The sequence below is a fragment of the Pleurodeles waltl genome, chromosome 5 (assembly GCF_031143425.1).
Source record: "Pleurodeles waltl isolate 20211129_DDA chromosome 5, aPleWal1.hap1.20221129, whole genome shotgun sequence".
NCBI classification, from domain to species: domain Eukaryota; kingdom Metazoa; phylum Chordata; class Amphibia; order Caudata; family Salamandridae; genus Pleurodeles; species Pleurodeles waltl.
The window spans coordinates 998,159,457-998,186,438 of record NC_090444.1 but is presented as its reverse complement, the minus strand read 5'-3'; the positions used below and the strand labels follow the sequence as shown (position 1 = coordinate 998,186,438).

General features: G+C 41.2%; 1 protein-coding gene across 1 annotated transcript in view; it reads right to left on the bottom strand.

Moving 5' to 3' along the window:
- Positions 1–25,664, bottom strand: part of ENPP1 (ectonucleotide pyrophosphatase/phosphodiesterase 1) — a 486,681-nt gene extending 461,017 nt beyond the window's left edge. The window contains exon 1 of the mRNA XM_069235163.1: positions 25,329–25,664. Within this exon, the coding sequence (XP_069091264.1) occupies positions 25,329–25,574 (246 nt within the window). The 5' untranslated portion in view covers positions 25,575–25,664. The remainder of the gene's footprint in view (positions 1–25,328) is intronic.
- Positions 25,665–26,982: the final 1,318 nt, after the last annotated feature.

Sequence of the window (26,982 nt, the reverse complement as noted above, 5' to 3'; positions counted from 1 at the left end):
CTTAGGCCTCAACTGTTGACAAGTGTCGCAGTCATTGGTATCGTGGTGGGTGCCTGAGCATCATATACTAACAGAGTGGGGTCTGTGACCAACCATTGTCAACCACAGAACCCTCAAGGCATAAAGCTGAAGGCATAAACACTGTTCCAAAGACAAAAACCTCCAAAAGGAAAGGCCCAAAATGGACAGAGGTAACCGCTTCTCCGGCTCCGGCATTGCTGCGTGGAAAAGAAGAAACTGATGTCAGCACTACAGGAGGGGATTATACGGACTCCGTTGACGATACGAACTCGCACAATGCCCTCTCCGGTTGGCAGAGGTAATGCTAAAGAGTTTTCCTGGATCCAGTTTGGCACCTGGGGAGAATTCTAACGTAAGGAATCTGAAACTAGTTGTCTCTATCAGATGCCGTCTTTTTCAAATGAGTTTCCGTTTCTAATTCAAAACAAACCCGGAGACATATAATCCATGGTGAGGCAGTGAATGCTTTGGTAAACATTGTCTGCTTTTATATCATGAGCAGTATTTAGTTCCTCTGCAGAAAGTGAGGCCTGGGAAGTGTGGCTGGGCCAATGGGATGCTTCCAATATGTGGGGAGAAAATATTGCAAGATTCATTAATTTATTCAACAAGTTTGTAAGCTAATTTGTGTGGCAGCATTACAGAATGAGGTCGGTAAGAGCCACTGTACGATTTGTGTCTTATACTTCCCATGCTTGCTATTTTCCCATGTTTTAATACTGACTAGGGGTAGGTTAGTGGCACAGACTTCTCGCACTAAAATTTATAATAAATTTGATACCCATCATTTCACTTGTAATCAACATGTGTTACCGTAGAAAAGGTTATTACTCATCATTAAGCTCACAATCTAGAAATCTATTTAGCTGACAATTGGCTAATCAAAAGCTCTCAAAAAGACACTTTTAGAATTTTAAATAATTGTAATCACTAGCGAGGAAAGTTGCCTGTTTTATTTCAATGATGATTTTCTTTTTCATTTCTAGACTCAAGATTTTAGGCAGTGTTCATAGTCAAGTGTGTGTGGCCCACAGGGTGGTATATCATGGGCAGTATTGAGTTCTTCCGCAAAAAGTGTGGCCTAGAAAGCTTGATTGGCGTCATGGAGTGCTTCCAATATGTAGATATAAACTATGGCAAGATTAATTAATGTATTGTACAAGTTTGTAGGCTAACCCATGTTCCAACCTTGTAGTGAAACAGCATCAGGAAGGTAAACAAAGAATTATAGAATTTTCTTTGATGGAAAATAAGTTACGATGAAACATGGCTTTAGTTAGTTTTGCAAGAGAAAAACTAAAACTCAAGAGCAGTGTACTATACAATGATTCCAAATACAAACACTGGGGCTAATTTACCAATGTTTGCTCCAGAACCCACATTTGGGAATACAGTTTGAGATGAGTCAGTTGATGCAGATGTGCGATGAGTGTAACATTCCTTAGTTTACTAGTGTGGAAATATTTATGATGGGCGCCCATAATCCATAAAAATCTCAAACTAAAAAAAAAATCTAAAAAACAATCATCAAAACTAGATACCAACCATCACAAAAACTAACTTCTTACAAAATTCCTGTTATCCTGGCAAACTTCTTAATCCAATTAGAAGAGCATTACGGTTTGTCACTGTGCTGTTAGAGAATATTCATTGTAAAGGTGAAGATTTCAAAATTAAAGGAAACTCAAGCCCCAACCATACACTATCCCGAGTGCGCAAACTCTCCCTCGCTCTCGAAATTTTCAGCTTTCGTCTGTCCCAAAAGATTCATAGTAATGAATCATAATGCTACAGGCTCCATTTTTAAGTACTGACAGTTATGTGTGAGTTGGTGGAAGATGCACAAGCACAATAGAATGACACTCAGGGGGATAATAGAAGATTTCCTCCAAAATCCTGACTTTTGCTCCATGGATCAACTGGCTGATCACACTCTAGGTAGGGAAGAGGTGATGTTCCCTTTATTAAAAGGTAGGTTGACTTTCATTTATCTTCTCTCTCATTTTCACTCTATTTCCGTATGCCATGATTTACCAATTAAAATAAAGATGCCATCCTTTCACTTACCGAAAACAACAATTATATATTTGCATGGACCTTCTCTCTGTTCACTCTATTCATTAAAGTACCCTGCAGTATTAACGCCCAGGCAAATACAAATGTCATAGGGATTGGTTTCTAATCAGTGCCGTATTACCTCCACAATCAAAGTTCCTAGCCCATCAGTACAGAGGGGTCCTAATTTCCCTGGCCCTGCTCTATTTATTAATGAAGAAGAATCTACCATGGCCAGCGCTTGATTTGTGCCAGTGGTTGCCGGTGAGGGCCATCAACACTTATTTTTGGGGACTGGCACCGTTTTTTATGCATCAGATATTTTACCAGAGCAAGAGGGAAGAAAATACAAATTGGAAAGACAGAGGAAAAGAAAGACGGAAAAGCTGTCACACAGGGAGAAAGCAGGAACGTGCAAGAGTGAGATAAAGGTGCAGAGTGCCTGCTAGTGAATTACAGAGGCCAGCATTTATTTGCAGCTGCAGCAGACTTTTGAGCAGCAGCTGTAGGCACTACCTCTGCTCCTTTTACAAATTAAGCCCCGACCATGGCCAATACCATCAGATAATGTCAGATACCTTGAGTTCGATGAACCGAGCACTGCAAAACACTCAGCATGCCTGCCTAGTTCTTCAGTTTACAGTGGGACATTAAAAGTTAATAGAACACAACTACGACTACCCCTTCCAATATGCAAAACTCAGATATTGTGATGCTTTCCTGCACAGATTTAGCTATTTTTTAAAGTAAAAGCTATTAGTCCCGTCTACCAGATTGCCGTTTCACTAATTAGTTCTGATGTTCTCTCAGAATGATAATGGACTGAAAAAATGAACAAAAAAAATGTCAAAATATCGCACGGCAGGGGAGAAATCATGCTTAAAACACCAACAAAGGAAAACACATCTTCTATAACCCCTCCTCTACGAACTTTGAAATAATACTTTCAATTTGTGACAAATGGTATACAACAAGATTTAGCTTATTATTTTGATGATCATAACCTTTTATATATAAACATATAAGTGTCAAGCCATACTAAATAAGGCATTTAAAAAAAAGAAACATTGACAAAGCCAATAGGTCTTACCTTTAAACTGCAAACACAGTTCTACTGGCTTTGCCAATGCTTGTTCGTTTTTAAACTGCCAAAAGGTTAAAAACGGGCATAAAAGGGTGCTGGTTGAATGTTTTTACTTTTAAAATTAGGAGATAAACGATCCGAAGATGGCCACCAGTTCGTTACTATGCATGCACATTTATGTGCTCTCATTGTCACCTATACTGGAATGCTTTTAAAGCATTCTAAGATGAGCAGCCTTATATCTGGTTGCTTATTTGTGACAAATGGTATACAACAAGATTTAGCTTATTATTTTGATGATCATAACCTTTTATATTTATTTGGTTTTTTTTTTTAATTACATGCCAATATTACGATCCAGAGGATACACATTTTCTTTTATTATTTATGACAACAGACAACCCAATACCTTTGTAGGTTAATTATTCTAGTAACGCCTATTTATCTCAGATGTTCTGGTTGTTTAACTTTGATGCAGGTGAGTCTGTACGGGGGGATACGTCGAGTTAGACAAGGGACAGTTTTACAAAGGGCTGGGACAGAAATTGTCTAATACATAAAAGAAAGCTAAAGGGCAATCCTAGAGCCCTTAAAACTGCATGGATTTATTAATCGGCATCTGTCTTGTAGTTAAACTTCCTCTTAAATGTCCAAATAATTTCAATAGTTTAATCTCAGCATTCTCAATAACTACGGGAAAAACAACCGAATAGGCTCTGGAAAACATTCAATAACTTAAATCTGGCATCACCTTCATAGTCCTTGTCAATGAGAAAGAAGAAGTTAATGTTTAATCCACAGAAAACTAAATGAGGTCACAACTTCAAAGTGCACTGCTAAGCAAATATTGTATACATATTTATACTGCGAGGACCAATCTATGGCTGCTCACAATGTACTGAAATACCCGAGCAAGAGGAACATGGAAATATCTGCCCTTGATCAAAGACTACCAGACATTGGAAACTTAAATTCAGGGAACCTATGTGCTTACTTACATTAGATGCTAAAACAGACTCCACTAAATTAGAAGGCTTACACTTCCAGCAACCCTGACGATTCGATCACAGTAACTGTGTGCACCAACTGGTGTGATCCTTAGCCTGCCATTAATAACTCTCCACACAAAACCATACCTCAAGGAGGGGGCATGAACTGTGAAGTTGCAAGGAGCAGTGCAAAGGTGGCTCCTATTTTGACCCATCACATTTGAGTATCTCATACTGTACTGATATTTACACTAGTAATTACAGTTCTGCATTATAATTGAAAAAGAAAACGATAGTTACTAGAAAGAAAACTAAAAGCCCGGATTGGTTGAGATGACTACGCAGCATTTGAGAACTCTGTGCAAAAGAAGACCCTCTTCCTACATGAATGCAGGCACCGTTAGCAGTCAGCCTAATTAGCTAGTTGGAATACTTTTATTGGGTATTAAAATATATTTTTATCAAGAAGAGATAACTTGAGTCCTGCAACCAACTTTTCATGCCTGTTTGCAACCAGTCTGTGCCCCTAAATACTCCCTGATGGTATACAATCTACACACAATTAAATGACTATCTACCCTCTTTCCACAAGCTACTCTATGCAACTCAATTGTGATCTGCCTTTCATTCCCAAATGTCCCAGGTTCCACAAACGAAGATTCTACATTTCCAATTGTAAGGCGCGATACAGCAGTATCTGCAGAGCTTGATTAAGCCACAGTGCGGAGGACGTCAACAGGTCGTCTTCCTGGGAGCTGTGAGGGGGGTTTCCACTGGAGGCTATCCCAATTGAGGATGCTGATGTGGAATGTCTTCCACCTCTGCCCTACCCCTCTCTCCTCCCATCAGTGATGTCAACATGGCACTCAGTGTGCAATGTCACTGAGCCCATAGGATTGGGTGAGAATGAGAAGGTAAGGACAGCTCCTTGCACATCCTGTGAGATTTCTCCTCACCAGCAACACCTCAGTGTTGGCAGAAAATATCACTGAAAAGGGGAAATTCTCCCCTTTCCAGATTCGCCTTTCTCAAACTGGTCTCTACTCGTTGACTGTGGATGCACCACAGGCCATGAACACGAAGCCACTAGATTTCAGGGATTCTTCATTTTAAAGTTAGTGCATGGTTGACACCCAGGCGGTGTCATGTAATATATTTATGTTTTCCCTTCCGTAATGGGGCGACCAGCTGCCGACACAAAGGGAAAACAGGGGACCCATTTTGTTTTCCATTTGGTGCCTCCACTGGCCTTTCATGAAACCCTGGACCGCTCAAATTTTGAAAAGGCACTATGGGAAACAGAGTCTTCCTTTTGCATTTGTGTCTTGTTGACACACCCATGCTCTTAGATCAAGCCTGAAATGTGAACCTTTAGCAGGGATCCACCAGACATTAGCGGTTCTCTATTTTGGAATTGCGGTTTCGGCTTCATGGGCATGGTCAACCCCTTCCCCCAACACCCATAGCTCAAAATATTTGGTCATTTTTAGTTTGCATGGGTGATGGACCTCCCAAGGAGGTGACTGCCAACCTCCCCAGTGAGGACAACACCTGGGCACAATTTGACAAGGACAACCATTGCCCCAGGTTTAATCTGTTCCTGTTGAAGATGATAGGACTATCCACACAAGTGAGGTGTCATTTTTATCAGGAGACATATGGTAACGCTGACCAGTGGGAGATTTGAGGATCTCCAAAGATTCAGTAATTTTTCCTCTCAGAAATCTGAAGAAAATTCATTTTTAGACAAAGTGTGAGGTTTGCAGAGGCTTCTGGCTAAGAATATGTCATGAGGCCCACCACGGATTCTACCACATTGCTAGTTTACAGAAAGCCTCTGCAGCTAAGGGGTTAATAATCAGAGTGCTGCCTCCCCACTAAGGTAGCACCCAAACCCCCGACAGATTTTGCAGCACTGAGGTTGCTACCCAGTTGCAATGTACATTCCAGTGATATTTGTAGACATTCTACAAGACTGATATGAAACACAAATGAAATGCTATATGCCAGGCTCTTTAGCCAGGAGACTGTGGTATCTCTGAATATTTTTTTGTTGAACTGTTTGACACAAACAGTGTGTCCTAACTATTGCTTACAAAATTATTGAGGCACTGTTTGCAGAAAATATATTATTAAAATACTTTGTCAATAATATTGTTTTAGCATACACAAGAAGAGAGGAAGAGAGAAGTGCAGACCACAGCCAATTTGCAGTATTGTGGAAGTGCACAAAGGACTGGCACAGGGAATAGTTGAGATGCCAAGCATCTCAGCGAGAGTACACTGATAGAAAGATACAAAGCAACACTAGACCTATCTTGTGTGACCAGTTTCTCCGCTGGTCTAGCACCTCATCAAGAAAGTCACGAGATGATATCACTTGCCCTATCAGAAAGAAATTTGAAAGAGAAATATTTTATAACAATATATTGGGAGACTGAGCAGATGAGGATTGAGTAAGGATAGAAACACACTCCCAGAGAGAGCTAAAATACAAACAAAAACTAGTTCCGACGTCAAGATAAGTAGGTACCAGAAAACCTATTAATAATATAATATTGATTTTATCTTAATAATGTGATTCATACATGTACTATTTTTTTTTATTTTGCATTCAACTATCTTCTTTTAATATTACAATTTGCTTTTTTCATCAGGCACCGTTTTTAGGCTTTATAAACAAATTACCTCCAAGCTTTACATTTTATCATCTGGTATTTTGATTTGTAACTGCTAGATCATTGTAAATTTGATGTATTTGTTGCTTTGGTTTCAGATTTTGTATTAATCAATGGATTTATGAAAAACAAAAAAAGTAGTCTCCAAATATACCAGAGTTCCATCATGAGTTGCAAGCTTGTTAGAGGTCTGCTTCTTTTCTAAATATCTCATTCATGTGTACTGCATTTTCACACTAAGTTTTTGTATTTCTGTCACGACTCACGTGCTGCTTGCGCCTGGAGTTTGCAGATCTTGAGGCGTGGATCTTGAGAGTTCGACTTTGGCCCAAAAAGGGGCGACTCTTTCTGGTAGCCACGGTGCTGTAGGCGAGGAAACGCCAAGGACAGACCGTGACAGTGAGAAAGTAGCGCCAGAGGGAAAAAAAACCTTCAGAAGAAGAGGAAAAACCTCCCAGAAGATTCGCAGGGGATTCCTGGAACAAGAACAGAGGAACAGGAATCAAAGGAACTGACGTAACACAGAAATGGCGAAATCCAGAGCCAAAGGCTAGGAAATCAGGAGCGAGGACACTAACTGAAACAGAGAGTGTTGCAGCGCAAAGAGGAAAAGAAACACCACCCTTAAATACCATAAAACAGGAAGTGACCCACAGGAAGAAAAAGGACACCATCTTGAATAGGGAAAAGTAGATAGAATAGACTGGAGCAGAAACCATAGAGAATAGGGAAGGAGGAATGCTGGGAAGACAGAGGTAACCTGGGAAGGGGAAAAGACATAAAGGACAGAGGAAGAAAACAGACCCAAAAAGGAAGAAAGACAGAAAAAGAAGAAAAAGGAGCCCCAAACAGGTAAGAGGGGTCAGGAGACCCCAACAAGACGGAGGGAGAGAGCAGCGCGAGGCCCCAAGTAAGTCCTGGGGCCTCGCAGGGTGCAAGAAAGGCTCGGGGCGCGCCGCGTCTTAGAGACGCGAAGCGCGGCCCGAGCCGAACGCGCGGCTTGTGCCGAACGCTCGGCTCGCGCCGCGCGGTGCGGCGCAACAGTAGGCCCCCCTCCCGAAGGCCCTGGTTTGAAAGGAAATAAACGGTGAAAGCGCTGAGTCAGAAGAGGAGCATGAACAGAAGATGCATCTTCCCAAGAACACTCACTGAGAGGAATTTCAGTACATTTCCACTACAAAGGTAAGCATCTGAATGATCTCAAAGGTCTCCAATGGTGTCTCAGTAAGGATATTTCTTCAATCTTCATTTCACGTTTCTCTGCAGTACTTGTTAAAAATAATTTATATATAGATTTTTTTTATGGGTGAACTACTGAAAACATATTTTTAAGTAATTTCATTTGAGGGAAGGTTTACAGGTGTAGCTAGTATATTGTTGTGTTTACCGTGATGTACTGCACAACCCAATTAAATGTATTTGTTGCATTTTGCACTTCTAATGGGTACAATCAAAGAAGTGAAAGAGGCTATTAAATGCCTACTGACAATCCTACTACCCGCTCTGAAGAGGTGTAACTCCACAGAAGGTTGTCATTTATCTACTTTTCTAATAACTTCAATCTGTGATTTTTTTCAGCCAGGTCCGGGTGACTCAAAGTTTGTGTGACTTTGGCTGTGTCAAGCTTCTACTAGAATTACCATCAGTTGGGAAGAAGAAACAGGTAATTCTAAAACTTTTCATGATTTGTTTTGGTTGAACCAACAAATACCATAGGGCAGGAACACTGGTGTAACATTAGCCCTCCCGAGCCCCTGCGATGCAGGGGGGAGTGGACTTAGCAGCACACAGTCATACACTGATCAGCACTGCATGGGCCTCGGGCCCGAGAGCTCCTGAGTGGGGTGCCCCCTCCATGTACTGTGCAGGAGGCCCCCTCAAGTTTTGTTACGCCACTAGGCAGGAAATACATAAGGAATGATTAACACATAGGAAGACCTTGTTGATACTTAATTTTATACTTTGATTCAGATTTCACTTTTTTTCTGGTTCTTAGAAAATCTATTCTGAGGACGACTGAAGCCACCTTTTCTATTATAGGGAAGTAGGTTCATGGAACATGTGGCATATTAATTGACTATAGTCTCCTGGGTTGTCTCTCACAATTTGACAGTTTGTAATTCTGGTGCTGGAAAGTGCATGCCTTTGGGTTGCTCACCTTTATTTTGTCAACTGGATTGGTTGGAGCAGCCAGACAGTTCCATTTCATGTGATCTGCCCTTAAACAAGATCACAGTGGTCAATGGTCAATTAAAATTTATTTCAGATTCTCTAATAAAGACACAGGGAAACGTGCCAGTGGTATAAGGGTTTGTAGTACCATGCTAAAGTGTTAAATTGTACTGTTGCCATTCAGGACTCTGAATATAGTTGCAGCAGAAGCTCAATTAAAAAAAAATGAAAAAAAGGGAGGCCCATCAGCTCGAATGTGATGCAGCCTTTACCCAAACACGGTTTTCTTGGATCAGGGAAACATGTTTATAATAGTAGACAGCTCTGCAGAAATGATAGGGCTAAGCAGTCTATTATCTTAAGTGATAGATCGAATGCACTTCTAGACTTGGACAGGCAAATGATGAGATTCTAAAGAGCAGTCCAGCAGGAATGACTCTTCAGACATCATGGGCTTTTTTGCACTCATAGAAGAACAGGTAAGGTGTGGTTATTTGGAGGATATCAATAGGCTTCGGCCCTTTATTCTTCATGAAGATTAGAAAACACTAAATTTGATTGTACGTATTATCTGGAAATCTTAACAAGACAAACATCATGCAGAAAACCAAAGGTCATGGAACAAACAAGCATTGGGTGAGATTTGGTTGCCACCTTTGGCAGACAAAAGCTTTGCTTGCAGCCTCTGACATCTAAGCTAGGAAGGTAGGTTTCAAAGGGTTCAGACGAACGTTGGGACTTCAGGAGATAAAAGGCAAAGAGGGAGAACCTAGAAAGGAAAGGTGAGCACACTTTTGTACTGGACCAGTGACTGTGGTCCAATGGAAGAAGAGCCCTTCATACAGCCGTAGCAGAAATGAGCATTAGAGTGTTTATGTCTCCTTTGAAATATAGCTATGGTTCCTATACAGTGTTCTTGGAACACTGGAGAGACTCAAAACTATCCTGCTGGAAGAGTGGGGCTACAGTTCATCATGACCTGAAAGTGGAGGGGCAGACAGGGTCATCCCACCTCAGAACCGGTAGTCTGGATTCCCACATGACTATGCAATGATTGGAACTATTTGATTGTATCAGCCTGCAAAGTAACCAGAACCACCAACCTCTGTGAAGGCATGAACAGACCATTGTGTAATTGTATTTAGACTTTGGAAGTGAGCATAGGCTCATGTGATCACTTTTGGGAAAGTCACAGATAATCACAGCAACTTAGCATCCAGATGGTTTGTAAGACCTTTGTTACATTTTCTACAAAAGTCAACCTATGCTGATTGAGTTATCCATGTTTTTATTAGTTGGGTCTTGTATAAATCATTACATAATTTTTCTTTTTACTACATTGGTTTAGGAGGTTTATATATGGGTTGCCTGACTTTAAGGTTGATTTGTTACTGCCTGAATCTTTTGACTGTCTTTCTCTGAGGAAAGGTCTGATTTGTTGTGCTCTGATGCTTTGTGTACTCATTTGGGGCATGGCCAATAATTGTGAAAGGGGATGCAGATAACTGCAATATGTGCAACCAAAATACTTGTGTAAAGCAAAATTTAACACAGAGTGCTATCTTGTAATGAAGCATCGGATGCTGCATGACATAAAACAATAGAGGTGAGTTTACACTAACAAACACCCACACATGTGCGGCAGGTGCATTACTCCACCAATCTCACTGTAATTGCAACATGACCTGGAAATTAAACATTACTCACAATGCAGCAGGCAACTACTCTCCTGAATTCTGAAATCCAACATGTGCCATGCAGACGGGACAATTTCTGTGTTCCACTCACTGATCTGTAGCCATCTTTTCCATCTCTTTTTAGACAGTAGAGCAATATAAACCCGATCTTTGCGTTCATCGAAAAAGGTGAAGAGATGTTAAAGTTAGTTTTATGAATTTGTACTTTCACAGATTGAGGCACACGTTAGTTCTTGTGAACCCTACTGAAAAGCTGTTTTCGTTGACTGTTGTTAACTGTTTCACAACAGGTTAGAGTCACGTTAACCAGGGCTCCACTACGCAAAGATACTCTTGAACACTGGGTTAGTTTAGAGGATGAACCACGGTAACCTTATGAAACAATCTCCCAGGTTTCGGATTTTGTACAAGGAAGGAGATGATATTATAGGGTTGAAGATCACTCAAATGGCAGCAAGTCCACCTCTAATTTACCAAGTGCCAGAACCTTTCTCTTGTACGGGCTCATGTTCTGGACATGAGCCCATATAAGAGAAAGGTTCTGGTGCTGTGGAAATTGCTTTAAAGGTTTCTTTTCTGGGATATAAATGCATGATGAAATCCAGAGGAGAGGGTGCACTGCATGATCTCTGTAAATGTCTCTGCAAAGCGACTGCTCAAGGTTATTGCACAGTCTACTAACCCCTCCTTCTCCTCGGCTCCTAAGCCATGCATGGCCCTTTGCACTGTTTTCATGGATTTCTTTGATAAAAAAAAAGTTTGAGACATCCATATTTCACTTCCCATCAACGACTCCCTTGAAATGATTGAGTCTTTGCCTTGGAAAGCACTAAAATAATGGTCATCTTTCGCTCCAATCTCACAGCAGGAACTATAAAGAATTATTTCCCAAGTAAAACCTTCAAACCATCACCTGGATGCTATTCCAGGTCTATCAGCAAATCTCTTGCCACACGCCTACTCCCCATATGGACCACAATGGTCAATTCCTCTCTGAAACCTGACCTCTTTCCTGAATGACTAAAAATGGGTCAAATCACTACGATCTTTAAAAAAATAAAAATAAAACGCAGCCTCCTGATCTAGAGAACCTAAACAACTACCGCCCAGTTTCTACACTCCCATTTTTCGGCAAAGTCACTGAAAGCTGCATAGCATCTCAACTAGCCTCACACATCCAAACAACCTCCTAGACACTCTCCAGTCTGGTTTCTGCCAGGATCACAGTACAGAAACTGTGATCCTTCAAATAGAAGATGAATTCCTTAGAATCCTCAACTCTGTCAGCTTCTGCTTCCTGGTCCTCCAGGACTTAACCACGCATTTGACACTGTCAACCATCATGACCTCCTTCGTATTCATGAACTACGCATGGGTTATGGAGGTACTCAGCTGGTTCTCCTCTTACCTATGAAACCATTCCAAAATTGTGAAAATGGGCAACTTGTTCCTGAGACCAGTCAACGCTCACCAAGGTGTTCCTCAAGGTTCGATCCTCTCCCCAAACCCTCTTAAACCTCTACCTAGAACCTCTATGTGTGATTCTCAGAAATTCTGGGATTCTCTTCCATCTCTTTGCCTACAATACCCAAATATACTTTAAAACTCATCCCCAGAAGACAGTGCTCTGCTTTCTAATACACTCTAGATTCAAAAATGGATGCCCAGGCCCATTTAAAAAACTCAGCCCAACTAAAACAGAATTTCTATTGGTCTCACCCCAAAAAGCAAAACTGCCTGTTTAAGAACGGACGGCGAACTTTCCCGCCTCCGAAGGCTGCCAAGTCATTGTCACAAGAGTTAGATCACTCAGCATCATCCTTGATAATCATCTCAATCTTCACAGCCACATAGCAGCCATGGCCAACAGCGGAGAACATAAACATAGGCTGCTTTGGGGCATCAGACAATTGATTCCGGACCAACTACTTAAAAACAGTGCTGCAGTCTCTCGTTCACTCTAGACTAGACTATGGAATTGCTCTGCTTGCAGGCATTCCCAAAGTTACCCACTTAGACCAACACTACATGAGTCTTAGGACTCAAGAAATTTGACCACATTTTCCCTGCCCTACTAGCCCTCCAATGGCTCCCCAATGAAGGGTGGGCCCAATTCAAAATTGCTTGCATTACACACAGATGCCTGCACTCCTCCTACCCCTCCTATCTAAATGAGAAACTGAAAATCTCCAGGGCAATTAAGGGTTCCAGAAAATGCCCAATCCCTCCCCCTGGAACACCCCTCCTTCATTCCAGAATGACACATGAACCAGTCTTTCTCTAGTACCACCACCAGAATCTGGAACTCTGCCTCTCTTATTCCGTGTAACCACCTGCCTAGCAACCTTCAAAAAGGATCTCAAGCTCCTCCTAATTGACAGACATCGTGGTTAATTCACCCCGATCTGACTTATTTACTTTCTCCACTGCATCCTGATCTGCTTTTGTTTAACGGTTCATGTCCTCTGTCCTATTGTTGTAACTGTCTCTTGTGTTAACTCTTGCATACATACACTTATGGAAACGTCTGAGCTTAACTACTATTAATGTAACCCTCGTAAACCCTGTATCCTGTGAGTTGCAAAGTGCTCTGATGTCTTTAGGCCATGTCCGCGCTACATAAAATTAAAAAAAAAAAATACAAATAAACTACTGTGTCTAGTGCAGGTCATTATAGATGTGCCTAAAAAGAGAGCTGTGAATGCCTCAATAGTGACTGATCAGTGAAAGCTCCAAGGCAGATTAGAGGTACACTGAATCTAATCACTTAGTGAAAGTTTTAAAGTTATAGTAATCAACTATAGATATCTAGTAAAGTGATATAATTGAGATGTTGCTGGATGTTAACTGCATGAAACAATAAAAAAAACTCTAATGCAAGTATACTGCGCTTGGTAAATCAGCATATATTAGCAACTTGGTTTGAATTTTGACAGCCAACCAGATTCCTCATAATGCGGTTGGTAAGTAACAATACAAATCCCTTAACTTTTACAAAATGCAACTATTTAGATGGGCAGAGACACACAGGTGGTGACGGACCAGGAACAATGATCTGCTATTAGCAATACTGACACTAGAGGAAGTCAATAAAATTGCTTCATGCGCCTACGTGCAATCGTTGGTGGCACTGGTAAATATGTTGAGTGAGGAATATTTCATAGTAGTAATGGCATTCTCTTCTGGCAGTAATATTACAATCCGAGTAAGGTATTTTCTAATGTTGTGGCTTACTGTTCTAAATTATGTCACCGAAACTGGAGCTTACTTTCTAGAAAATGGTCCTCCTGCTAACTAGTGTCCTAAAAGTTTTCCAATCCTCTATTCCCTCATTACCTCTTATCTTCTCTGAACCCTCTTCCTGGCACTCATTCTAGTCACACCATCAATTTTTGCTGGGTACACCACAGTGCTTGTGGATAAGCAAAGGTTCACATCTCCCATTCTCACTGGCTGTAATGTGTGTGATGGACCAGCAGTAAGAAGAAAACAACAGTGGAGTAAGCTTTGGAGAAACTGCTCATGGCGTTTGAGGTTCTGCCATTGCTACGAATTGTGGGCATGCACATAACTCTAGAGTATCTAGAGGTTGTGAGTAGATAAATGTTGTGGTCAGCTCTTTGTTTTTAATAATTGGATTGTATAAATTAGACTTTAGTTGTAAGAAATGGGGCGGTTCTTTGCACTGTGAAGTAGCTAGTTCCTAGACTGCTCTGTTCTGCAGCCCAACATTTTGCTTAGTTCCAGTCCTTCCCTGAGGTAACAGGTAAACAGATGCATAGGTGGCAGAGGTCATACTTTACTGCAGTTTTCTGCATTGGTGTAGTCATGGTCCTCTCTACTCTTGTTGTATGGTGAGATTTCATTACCTAGATAAATAGATGCCATGATCTTTCTCGGTCAGTTGTGCTGTTCTTGGCATTTTAGAATGTTACAGTTGTGAGGGTGTGATTCTCTGGCTTCTTTTAAGACTCACTTATGATATTGTTTTGCCATGCAAGCCTCATCTTGGCTTGTGGTTTGGGGGGCAGCTGGGCTGTACTTAGGCTATCATTTCTTCTTCTGAGACATGTTGGCAAGGTAGTCTGGCTGGGCATTCTTTCCTTCTGGAACAGTCCTGAGTCATGTATTTTTTCTCTGGGCCAGCTTGATTGGCCCATGCATGCTTGTCTGTTGCGCCATCATTGGGCCAAACATTCTTCTTTTGGCCATGTCTGGGCCAGATAATAATTTTTTTCTGGGGCACATTTGGAGGAAGGTTCCCCCTTTTTTCTTTTTAAGAGGATTTTTTGCTTCTCTGGGCTACTTCTCTGAGCTACTGCACGGCCGCACTGATCGTTACTATTGGGCCAATTCAACCACACATGTCTGTTGCTATCTCTGTGCCTCGGTCTGACTGGATTTCTGATGCTGTTGCTTCTCCATAGGGCCTGCCTTTTTTAAAGCAGGTAGGATGTAGATTATATCTATGCACCTAGGCAGATGACAACACATGCTATGAGGCTAATGTGCTCGACAGCTGAGCAGGCTTCATTGTGTTCAGTTTTTTCTACCTCAAGGTCAGGCAAAACTGTTTGGCAAGATGGATGTTGGAGAAGTGCGGCTCAATGGTTAGAGCGGCAGACCCTGAGGCAGAGATCTGGCTCAAGACCAGGGTTCAAGTCCCGCTTCGGCAGGTCTTGGGCTCAATTCCCCTTGACCAGATAATTCTCGCCTCGGTGCCTAATCTAATTCATGGGTCCCACTCTGCAACTCTGGGCAATAGCTTGCTTAATCTCCACAACGGCCCCAACAGCGCTTGGATGCCTGGCTTCACCCTGCTCAGGAGTGGGCGCCTCACAGGGAAAAGCCAGGAGGGGTTCCATAGCGGTAGGAGTACAGCGCCTTGAGACCCTAACGGGTGAGTAGTGCGCTATACAAGTGCTAATTTACATTTACATTTACATTTACATGTGAATAAAATAAAATGTTGCAGAAACCGATTACGACAACCCATGTTCGTTGATCGGATATCCACAGATTTTCTACCATGAAAGACACTCACTAGGTTAGGTTGAGTAAATCAACTTGCTGAACATTGGTGTTGGTCAAAATAATTAAACATTTTTTTTTTTTTTTTAAATGGAGGGTGGATCCCCCCTTCCCCTCTTGGTGGCCACTATTACTTTATTTCTTAATCATTTTTTTTTATATTCCCTCTGTCTTTCTTGCCACTTCCTATCGCAGCAAAGTCTGGCCACGGTTTTTCCTTTCTATCTTATTCTTTCTTCCATTATTTGTGAACGTACTTTTCTTTCTTCTTTTTCTGTATATTTCTTTTCAGTCTTTGTTTTTTTTAATGGGTCGTAGGACAGAAAAACTACAACAAATCATTTTTTGTTTCCATCTTTCAAGAATTCCATTATTCAAACAATTCTGATCATTTTAGGGATTGGGATTTTTGTATATACCAAAACTTGGATTCAAACAAGGTCTCATATACAATTTTTGTCCAAAAAACTCTTCTGATTTTCATGTAAACGTTAATTCCTCACTTTGGCAGTTCTACAGAAAGGAGTTTCTATAACCTGGTTTTGTCATATTGATGTTCTCTATTTTGGAAAAGTATCTAACTGAGGCACAGATGTTTAGGGAATGAGGGCCATAGCTGAAGTAGGTGTTTTTTTCACTTCCATAATCATACTCTGATTGCCACGCATGTGTGAGGGAGAGTGGCTTGTGCAGGCCTTGGAACAGTGCATCTATGAAGAGGCACCATAGGAGGCTGGAGCAGGGCCATTGCTGCTGGTAGAAGTCCTCGACCAAAAGACTCACAAAAATGTTGGATTAGTTGGCTTTGCCAGTGCTAGTTTAGTTTCATGCTTCCCATAATCTTGTTAAAAATGGTTACACTGATTTTTCCATTAGAAATAGTTTTTGGGAAATACTACCATGCCTCAACACATTTTACTAAAGGACGCTTCAAAGAAATGGCACCTAAAAGTCCAAAGACCATAATGTTAGCCAGATTCTCTGACAGACCGGCAGGATGAAAAGACACAAGCTCTGTCGTTGTTTAGGGATTTGACAAGAGAGGGTGTAAAAGTAACAGGCCCATGCATATACAATACAAAATCTAAGATATGCTCCCGTACTTCGTCAGAAAGCAACTTTCACTACTTTCATAACTCGTACCCATCATGACACCCTATTTCACAAGAATGTAATGTTGCAGCCTGAGATAATGGGGTATTTTAGTTCTGTTCTCCCTTTTGACTTAAACAATTCAAATACAACCTAAAATTCAAAGCACTGCTTCATAAACTTGCTGTCCAGTGATAGGATGCAATTGAAGCTCCTCAAAACCCAATAAGAGCTGCTGGCTAAAATGTCACGTCTCCTCGTGTAAATATGAGTCGCTCTGATATATAACACATGGCATTTTGGCAGGGTTTAGTGCTCTTTTGTTGTAAAGCCAAGTGAAATCACCGTTAAGATAGAGCTAAACTAAACCACAGTACAAATACATTAATCTCTTCTGATAATGAAGTCTGCCAGAGAAATTTAAGGCCATGTTAGGTGTTAAGTTTTAGAACTAGCCAAGTGATAAAACAATGGGAAAGATCAGTACATGGACGCTATTGGTTTTTCTCCCTCTGCCACAGGAAATCGAGTGATGAAACATAACTTTCTGGGATTTTGCAAAGAAACCCACAATCGGAATGTGTTCAGCTTAAATCTGCAACATACCTTGCTGGCCTAGTTCCACGCTAAGGAAACGGCATTGACAGGAAGTACTTGTATCCTTCATCGTGACTTGGCTAACAACTAAATCACAGAAAATTAGATGCATCTGGCCTTTAGAGATGATGGTTCGGGGAAACTCCAAGCAGCATCTCGAATACCAAGTTAATTAAGTATAGGCTTTCAGGTCCCTGGCTTGCATTCTGTAGCAGCGTAACAGTTCTGGGAGTCAGTCAGCGAGGAACTACAGTCGTTGCAAGAAGTCCCTTTCAGGTAGGTATAAGGAATCGGGCGAAAGAAGGGCCTGATGTCTCGCAATTCAATCTAAGCAACCTGTAGCTTGATGGATGGTTTAAAACTTTGAGAATTAAGTACTGACAAAGCCAACAGGTCTCGCCTACGAGAGTGCTATTGGCTTTGTCAAGATCTTTTAGCCATGTTGTACTGCAGCACACCAGCTGTGGCTGAAAGCATTAATTTTTTTATCTTTTATTTAACTGCTGGGAGGACAGAGGGAGAACATGGGCAACAGAGGGTGTGGGGGGGTAAAACATCCCAATGACGTCTCCAGCGCTTGCTGCATCACAGAGCTTCTTTTTTGTTTATATTGCGAGTCTGGAGGCAACACGGTAGGATCGGGTCTGGAGTGTGAGTCATGGGGAACATGGACAATGGGGGTGAGAAGGAAGGCCTAGTAGCAAGCACACGGACAATGGTGGAGACAAGTGCAAGTTGACAGATGAATGGTGGGAGGGGCAAGCAACAGACATGAGGGGGATGGAACACAGAGGGAAGAGGTACACGAGGGAGTCAACTGAAAAAGGTGCTTTCTAGTAGAGTGCTTTCACACAAAGATAAGCATTGGCAATGCCAATATATATACCTTACGAATTAAATTGCAGACTAGATGTTATAGAGTGCAGTGGTGCAGAGTAGAGTGGCAGATAGTAGAATAGAGTGCAGTGACAGAGCACAGTGGTGTAGAGTGGCATAGCATGCAGTTGCAAGCACATAGTGGCAGAGAGCAGTGACCAGGGATGTGGAATTCCTATCGCCCGATACTCGAGACATATTGCTTGGAGTCAAGGGCAAAAGGTTTCCATGTATATTTTGTCCTTAGGACAATTAGGCCCAACCCACTGGAGCACAAACCACTTGGCTGCTAGTTTACAGCGAAGGGAAATGTCTGCAGTTGAGGTCATATGTGTGTCCATGGGTTAATGTTGTTCGAACTTGTATTTATGGATCATTAATCAAAAACCTTCATTATTAGGGTGAGCACTATAAATAAACATTTTATGGGCATACTGCACTACTGACAGTGGTTCCAGTAAAAAAAAAAAATAATGAAAGGTTTAACAAAAGGAGACCTAATATAAAGCTCCCAGAATGCTTTCTGATTAGATGCAAATGTTTGCAGAAGCTTGTAAGCATGAGTGATGATTCTTTGCTTTCAAAATAAAATGTTCAAAAAAAAAATGCAAGTAGGAAAAAAAGGTTTTGCTGCTATGAAATTTTAGGTGCCATTTCTTTGAAGTGTCCTTTAGTAAAATGTGTTGATGCTTGCTATTATTTCCAACAAATATTTCTAATGGAAAAATCAGTGTAACCATTTTAATAAGATTATGGAAAGCATGAAACTAAACTAGCACTGACAAAGACAACCAATCCAACATTTTTGTGAGTCTTTTGGTTTCGTCAATGCGTGTCTTGTTTTGACATGGCTTTTGTAACCCTTTATTGTTGTGGGAGCTACCAGGCCCTCACCATTGTAACAAACATTGGCAAAGAGCAAAAAGATGTTTTGGTCTCAAAAAGCACACATTGCTACCAGTGGTGTAACAAAGGCCCCGCAACCTCCCTCCAGGGGGCCCACTCCACACAGCACCTGTGCTGAGGGAGTCTGGTTGGGGGGGTCCCTCCATGTGGAATGGCGAAGAGTGGAGTGATGCAGACTGGAGTGGCCGAGACTGGAGTGGTGTAGAGTGCAGTGTCAGAGTGCAGTGGTGCACAATAGATTAGTGTGGCATAAAGTGTAGTGGTGTAGAGTACAGTGGCGTAGATTGGTGCAAGGTAAAGTAACGTACAGTGAGCTGGTGTAGTGTGGCACTGAGTATTGCAGAGTAAAATATAGTGGTGTACAGTGCAGTGCTGCAGAGTAGATTGGCATAGAGAGCAGTGGTGGAATGTATTGCTTTTGAGTAAAGTGGTGTAGAGTGCATAGGCATTGAGTGTAGTGGAGTACAGTGCTAAAGCATAGAGTGGAGTACAATGTCGTGGTGCAGGGTAGATTGCAGTGGCGTACAGTGGAGTTGCACAGAGTGGAATGTAGTGGCATAGATGCAGTGCTGAAGAGCAGATTAGAGTGGCTTGTGGTAGAGTGCAGTGGTGTACAGTGCATTAGCGTAGAGTGCAGTAGAGTGACGTAGAGTGTATGCAGTGGCATAAAGTGCAGTGGGGCAGCGAAAAGTGGTGTAGAGCACAGTGACAGAGTGTGGTGTTGCAGTGTACAGTGGCATAGAGTGAGTGGTCCAGAGTAGAGTGCAGTGGCATAGAGTGGAGTAATGCAGAGTGCAGTGGTGTAGAGTGCAGTGGCGTAGAGGGCAGAGACGTAGAGTAAACTGTCAGTGCAGTGGTGTAAAGTACATTGGTGTGGAGTGCTGTAAAGTGGTGTAGAGTGCAGTGGTGTAGAGTGCACTGTTGCAGAGTAGAGTGGAGTAGCACAGAGTGGAGTGGTGTAGAGTGTAAGCAAATCTGAGCTGCAAAGCAGAGATCTAGGACCAGATGAAATGAGTTACAATCAAACCATCAACAGGTTCGCAAACAGAAATATGTTTTTATATATAACTTGGATGCCAAAACGAAACTTTGATAAGCCTAAACTGAAACTCTGATCTTACATCAATCAGAGCTTCAGTGATATTAGGCATTTACCACTGTATAGACAATTACTAAAGGCAATTCTGGATCAAGAAACCAAGAATGAAGATTTGATACTAAAACCTTTATTTCGGCTGTTTTGAAGTAAAATACTGCTAATGTTCTGGTTAACAAATATAATTTTAATACAATTAAATCGAAAATGATAAAGTTACCTAACAATTATCATACCATTATGGATATTAAAAAAGAAATGTGTAGGGTTATCAGCCCTTTGCACAGAAAAACTAAGAATGTTACTCAAGTTGCATCTTGAAAAGAATTCATAAAAACAAACCTGATGATGGTCTTCAAGAGGCTCTTAATTTGTAGGTCCGCATTTGAACGTCCTCGTTCAAAGGATGTAAGTGCAAAAGCCGTTTTTACGGTACTGGAGTTCTTGATTATGGAGAGTATAAACAGGTCCTTTCCAGTATTTGCCTATAGTCTCACAGCCATAAAGCAATAGCAATATATTGTATCCCACTTTGGCAGTGTGACTTGTAATTGTTCTGCAGAGGAATCATTATCCCTCAATTTTCTCTTTTAGGAAAATCAAGAATATTTTCGTTTATCGCCATAGAGTTGGAGGTTTCTTACATCAAACGATCTGAAACCATATGATTTTTAGTCCTAATTTCAATTTGGCAAAATATTGAGCACCACTTCCTTGATGGACAAATACCTTCAAATAGGCACATGTGCCAAATCTTCAATTGTAGCACCACGTAAACAGCACCATCTGCCTTTATATTCTCATTATTCCACCCCAACCTAATTCCACAGTTGGTAAAAGTAGTGCAAGTAGTTGTATGTGAGAATACTGTGGACATAGAAAAAAATCAAAGCCAAAATAGCAACCACCAAAATTATATCAACGTACGTTTACAAATAAGTATAAATGAATTTCTTACCTTCATATCAACGTACCTCAACAATATAGTTAATATATATGTATATATATTATCCTTATCATCAAACTATGCTGGTATGCTAAGTATAGTAAAGCTATACCTATGTATATAAACTTGCCTTGATAATACTGGGGTCACCAATAAATTTGCTATGATACTTTTGCAGCACAATATTTTGTCCACTATATTCCGGTACTAGACCCTGAAAGCATAAGTAGATGTGTCATCGGACAATTCACATAAGAGTGTTTACAACATGCCAAAACTCCAAGACGGTTAATACATCTTTGTTCATTCTAGTATCTTATTCTGCCTAAGATTATAAAATAAAAAAATGTGTCTTGTACTCTACCAGCAAGGGCTGTTGTAAACCAGTGGAGCTTGGTTACTGACGAAGGTGTCTGTGTACTAGAGCAGACGTGTGTGGAGCTCAACATTTTGGTGCAAACAATCTGCATTTGTGCACAGTAACCCCTATATCTGCTGGTTATGAATTAAAAAGAAGAATGGGAACCAGTACATACTCTTGCTTCGCTATTTCCTTTGACAATTTGTTTCAACCCTGATCTAAATTTGCTCTCAAACATTAGCATGTAATATTGGCATAGCTAGCTTTAGGTGAGTAGCAATTCCTCAGGCTATCGGTTTCCAGGAAAGTGTTCTTGTTAATCTTGTCAAAGGCAGCTGACTAATTCTGGAAACATGCATGCAATGATACCCCTGGTCTACCCAGATCTGAATGTTGAAATTAATGAAAAAACAACATCTAAATAACTTTAAAAGTTGGTGGATCAAGAATCATGAGAAAACGCAAAAAAACAGTCAAAAATGTTACTGATGATCATTAATTAATGATAACATTGTAACAATACAATCAAATAAAGATAATCTAAATGCAATAGTAAAAGTTGGCCACAATAATTAATAGTAACAATGTGATCTTTAAAAAAGAAAAACGAAAGACACAATTACAAAAATTCACAATGAAATATAACTGGAAACATATTACATTAAAATGTGTGATGGAAAACTCAAAAATAGGCAATTAAAAATAGTCCTTCCATCAAGTTGACTGATGATACCCTGAAGACTATCTGTTTTTGACTCCAGCAAATCAGATTACTCTCATTGATTACCTCAGTCAAAAATGTATGTAAAAAATGGTCCTCACTGTACCACTTTCAAATTGTACTCTGGCAAGGTTCCGGGGAGGCAGCACGATGAGGAAGATCTTGATTACCCATAGAAAACGGGAATTATTACCATTTATGAAGATCCAAGCGACCAAGGGTTTCGACCTAAAAATTTGGCAGTGAGTCCATGTAGATCAGGAGCTTATTTCAAGAGCTTTTGGTTATCTATAGTCATCTGGTAAAAAGATTTCCAAATGTTTTGTCGAACATTTCAAGAAATGACTGCCTCAAGTTTGCTGACTTGACTTTCTAGTTATCTCCTGGTTTGAGCATGAAAAATAAATATTCAGTACAGGTCCCCAGTGATCAATACTCCTAATTAACTGGATATCCAGCACAGAGCAGGACTGGCTTTCAACACATATGGCCAGCACGCAACCAGATTGAACCAAACTAGCTCATGTCCTTATTTACCTCGAAAAATGCTCCAAACTATGTCAGGCCACTGCCTGAATACATCCTTTCGAAAAAAAAAAAAATGCAAAAAAAAAAAAACAGGCTAGGATGGCAAACTACATGTATGTCCTTCACATGAACATCAGTAAATGCTATTGCTTTTTTCTGCTTTTGTGCTTGAACAAGGAAACACTGGTCGGTGTTGGCTTGTTAAAGGTAAGCTTAATACCCCAAGCCCCAGAATAAAAAGAGTAGTGCTGGATAAGTCACTAACGCCTGACAGGCCTCTCATACATAGCATTATGCTCACTTACTACAGATCGAGGTGTATCCATTCTATACACCACCGTATATTACACATTGCTTTGAAATGCATAACCCTGCGCCGCTTAACACATTGTCTTAGCCCCTTCCGTGCAGCACTCTATGCCTCCTGCAGTACACAGTAACTTATGACAGTTGCTGTCTGTGCATCAATAGCGCCATGTTTCTGTATCGATGTGCATGGACTACTGTATGTTTGCTGGACATACTGAAAATGTGTGCTTACAGGTGTTAGCCGGTCTGCATACTTTGCAAGTGTGAATGTTGCTTGTCTACGTGCGCAAGAACTATTCAAAAGAACAATCTATTGGCTTTATGAGGTTGAGGTTTTTTAAACATGCATAGAAAACTGTCAATCCGTTGACAATGCAGCGTTGTACTGGCCTACTAGGTAACAATATATCTTGATTATCACTATTATGAACGGCCATGAGACTCACGTACCAAGCCCAAGAATGAGCAAGAATGGTTATGTGACTGGTTCTTAATATGTTGTACACAGACCCCTGAGAGTCCTCTACACCTCGTTTGGGGGGAGGGGGCGCAACTCTTCCGAAAATTAAAAGTATTAGCAGATTAATAAATTAAATACACATAAAAAAGCAAAATTTCAAATTATAAAACGCTCAGTAAACGTGAAGGGATTAAAATCGGAGGCTACAAATTAAGTTCGTATCCTTCGTATAAACAACACAAGTATAGAAAATGTAGAATGGACAATTGGTGGCCTTAACTAAAACACAGGTATGCGCTGACAAAAACTGAGGAAACATAAATAGCAAAAAAAGAAAGTGATATGCCAGAGTCGGGTATATAACTTTGCCTTTTAGAAATAAAACCAAATAGTGAAAATCTCCAACCTTCCCATTAAAATTAGAAATTCAATGTCTATATTTTTTGCTTGTTAATTTACGAAAGTATTTCATATTGTGTGAACTTGTTTGGTGTATACTTGTTTATTATTTATCTTTGTATATTTTTATAAGTTAAAATCGTAGAAATTGCTTAAGTTCGGTCTCTGGCTTCCAATACTGATTTAGTGGAGGTCCACAGAAGTCATAAGGTTAGGAACAGCTGGCTTATATTAAACCTAGGACCAACTTGTGAAACTGAAGGCAGTGTGATGCCTGTCCAAAGGAAGCCAGCCTACTCTGATTGGATCAATGTCATGATTATGAAGGGATGGGAGCGTGGAACCACAAGTTCAAAGGTCTGAGTCCAGGCCTCCCTGTCTGAGCATGCTGTGCGATTTTGGAAAGGCTGTACCAACCAGGACTCTGCCACCAAAAATGTGACCACTGACACAAGGCAATCAACAGTATTACTAAGCTATACCCAAACAGTACATTACATCATATGCGTCGCGACATTTCTCTTTTATAGTCAACTGCTTAGAATATGATTTTCAGTTGCAGTGGGCATTGTGCAAAGGCAATGGTGCACAGAACAAGTGGAGAGGCAGTGCAGGGCTCTGCCGCCGAAAACGGACATTTTTATTTCAACACAAGAATACCGACACCTTATAAGGAAGAAGAGGTATTGTGTGAAACGTTCGTAACATGCACTACTTTCTTCACTCCAACTATCTCATTCAATATAGTGTCAGAGTGCAGCTTACAGAACTTATAAACGGTTACCACCTAAAAATCAACAATATACCTCTTTAAACAATGATGGTAACTCCCGGATAGGCTAGAAGCACCATTCTTCGCTAAAGGAGAGCCAGGCAGGTCCTTCAGTCGCATGCAATTCCAACACAACGCCTCAGTAGAGCAGAACAATCGCGCAGTTAAGGGGAGGAGGACTACCGGGTTTAGCAGGGATGTGCAAGTTGCCTCTCGAAACGTGTAATGATTTCCAGTCCAGCATATACCCTTCTTCGGCGCGCATACAAAAAAGTGCAGAACTTTAAAGTAATTATGGGGGCAACTAATTCGTTTGTAGTAATCAAATACGCACAGGCAGTCAAGGGCACTTGTGAGAATGGACTGCAGTCTCCTCACTCATCAGGCATGTCTAGTTCGCCAGCTCAAAACCAGGACTCGTCACCTTTGACAATAATAGCAGCAAAGTATTTGCGCTCACACAGGCGACAGCGGCAATGGCGTGCATGTGCCCTGGCACACCTGGCCCATCAGGTGGCGGTCAACCGCCCATCCTTACCAGGGAAATGACTTTCCATTTGCTGGACTCCTTCTTCGCCTCACTGCCAGCTGGTCCCGCCGCTCGGGACCCGGTTCTGTCCCCCATTTCCACCAGCGGCAGCGCCTCCTTCTCCGGTTGGCTGCCACCACCTGCTCCCGGGGGGATCTGCTTGGCGTCGCCGTCCGTGAGCTGCTGCTGCTCCATTGCAGGACTCGGTGTGTAGTAGCAGCCTCGCTCCCTTCCTCGCTGCCTGTAGTCTTTCATACGACCGGGTGGGAGGGGGGCTGAAGAGGGAGGGGCCTGCCCGGCAAAAAAGCAATGGGAAGGGGAGGAGGAGCGGCCAGTGCCAGCGATCATTGCTATGAGTTACTAATAACCAGTGCTTTAAATGGAAAAATAGAAGTGCCGGTACTCTCCAATTAAAAGTATTATGCTTTGCTTGAGCTGCGCCGGTACTCTCCCTCTCAAAATAGAAAAGTGCCGGTACTCAGTACCGGAGAGTACCGGCCCATTAAAGCACTGCTAATAACGTTCTTAAATACTCCATATTGACTACACGATTTCCTACTTTAGTTTTCCAGTGAAAATGTGTTACCTAGGTCACCATGGAGGAAGGGAGGTGGGCAGCTGCCAGGTTTGTTCTTTGAGCATCACTTGGGTTTTTAACACTCTATTATTTCAGTAATTTAACACTGATGCCATTACCCCCATCTTACAATTGCTGTAGCACCTCTACTGTGGAGGAAAGCGTAGAGTTGTTTATATATTGTGATTCAATGAGGGAAGCAGTTTTGTGCCGTGCACGTGTGACCGTACGTTTACCCTTATCTTATTTTGTTACGCATTGCTTAGCAGTCCGATGGAGGAGACAGCATTAGAGCAAGCACACGTATTTATCCTGTCATGCATAAGGCCAGACCGGGGAACCAAAACCAGTCCTGGCAAACGTTCAAATCAGCCAAGTTCACTTTATCTTTTTGTGCAACCTCTTTCTTTCCATTCATCCATTCTGTCTCTCTCCTTCTCCCTCTCTTCTACTGCTCTAATCACTTTTACGCTGTACCTTCACCCTCTCGCTTTTTCTTTTCATCTCTCTTGAAGCCTCCCAGATCCTGCTAAAATTAACCTTGAGGAGATGGGGACAATAAAATGCCTGTCCAGCCCTGGCCATGTAACTTTATTTTTTCCCAAAGAAGTAATGCTTCCCCAAAGAACGTTACCATTTCAATTTCAATATAATTTTCACTCAATCTTGCACACGTTATATATTGTACAGAATGGTCCGATCTTGCATTATTTATAGTTAAAATAAGGGGGAGACTGAGAGAGAGACCGTTTGGACTCCACAGAGCATTTGCCAAGATAAGTGCCCCACCACCTCTTGGAAGATAAATAGAACCATAGCATAGGCATAGAAAAGCCCTTCACCTTGATTACAAAAAATAGGCTAACTTCCTGCACATTAAAGTGATACGTCATCATGATTCTAAAAGAAAAAGCAACTAGCATACAATTGGTAAATTTCAGTCCCATAATTTAAATATAATATATCGTCCAAATCAATCATGAACAATAATGTAGATTTTCCTAGTCTATGACGGAAAGTCTTAATTTTATTAAAGACACGGAGGCGAGTATTATGCGTTTCTTTTCTTGCTTTAATTAATGAACA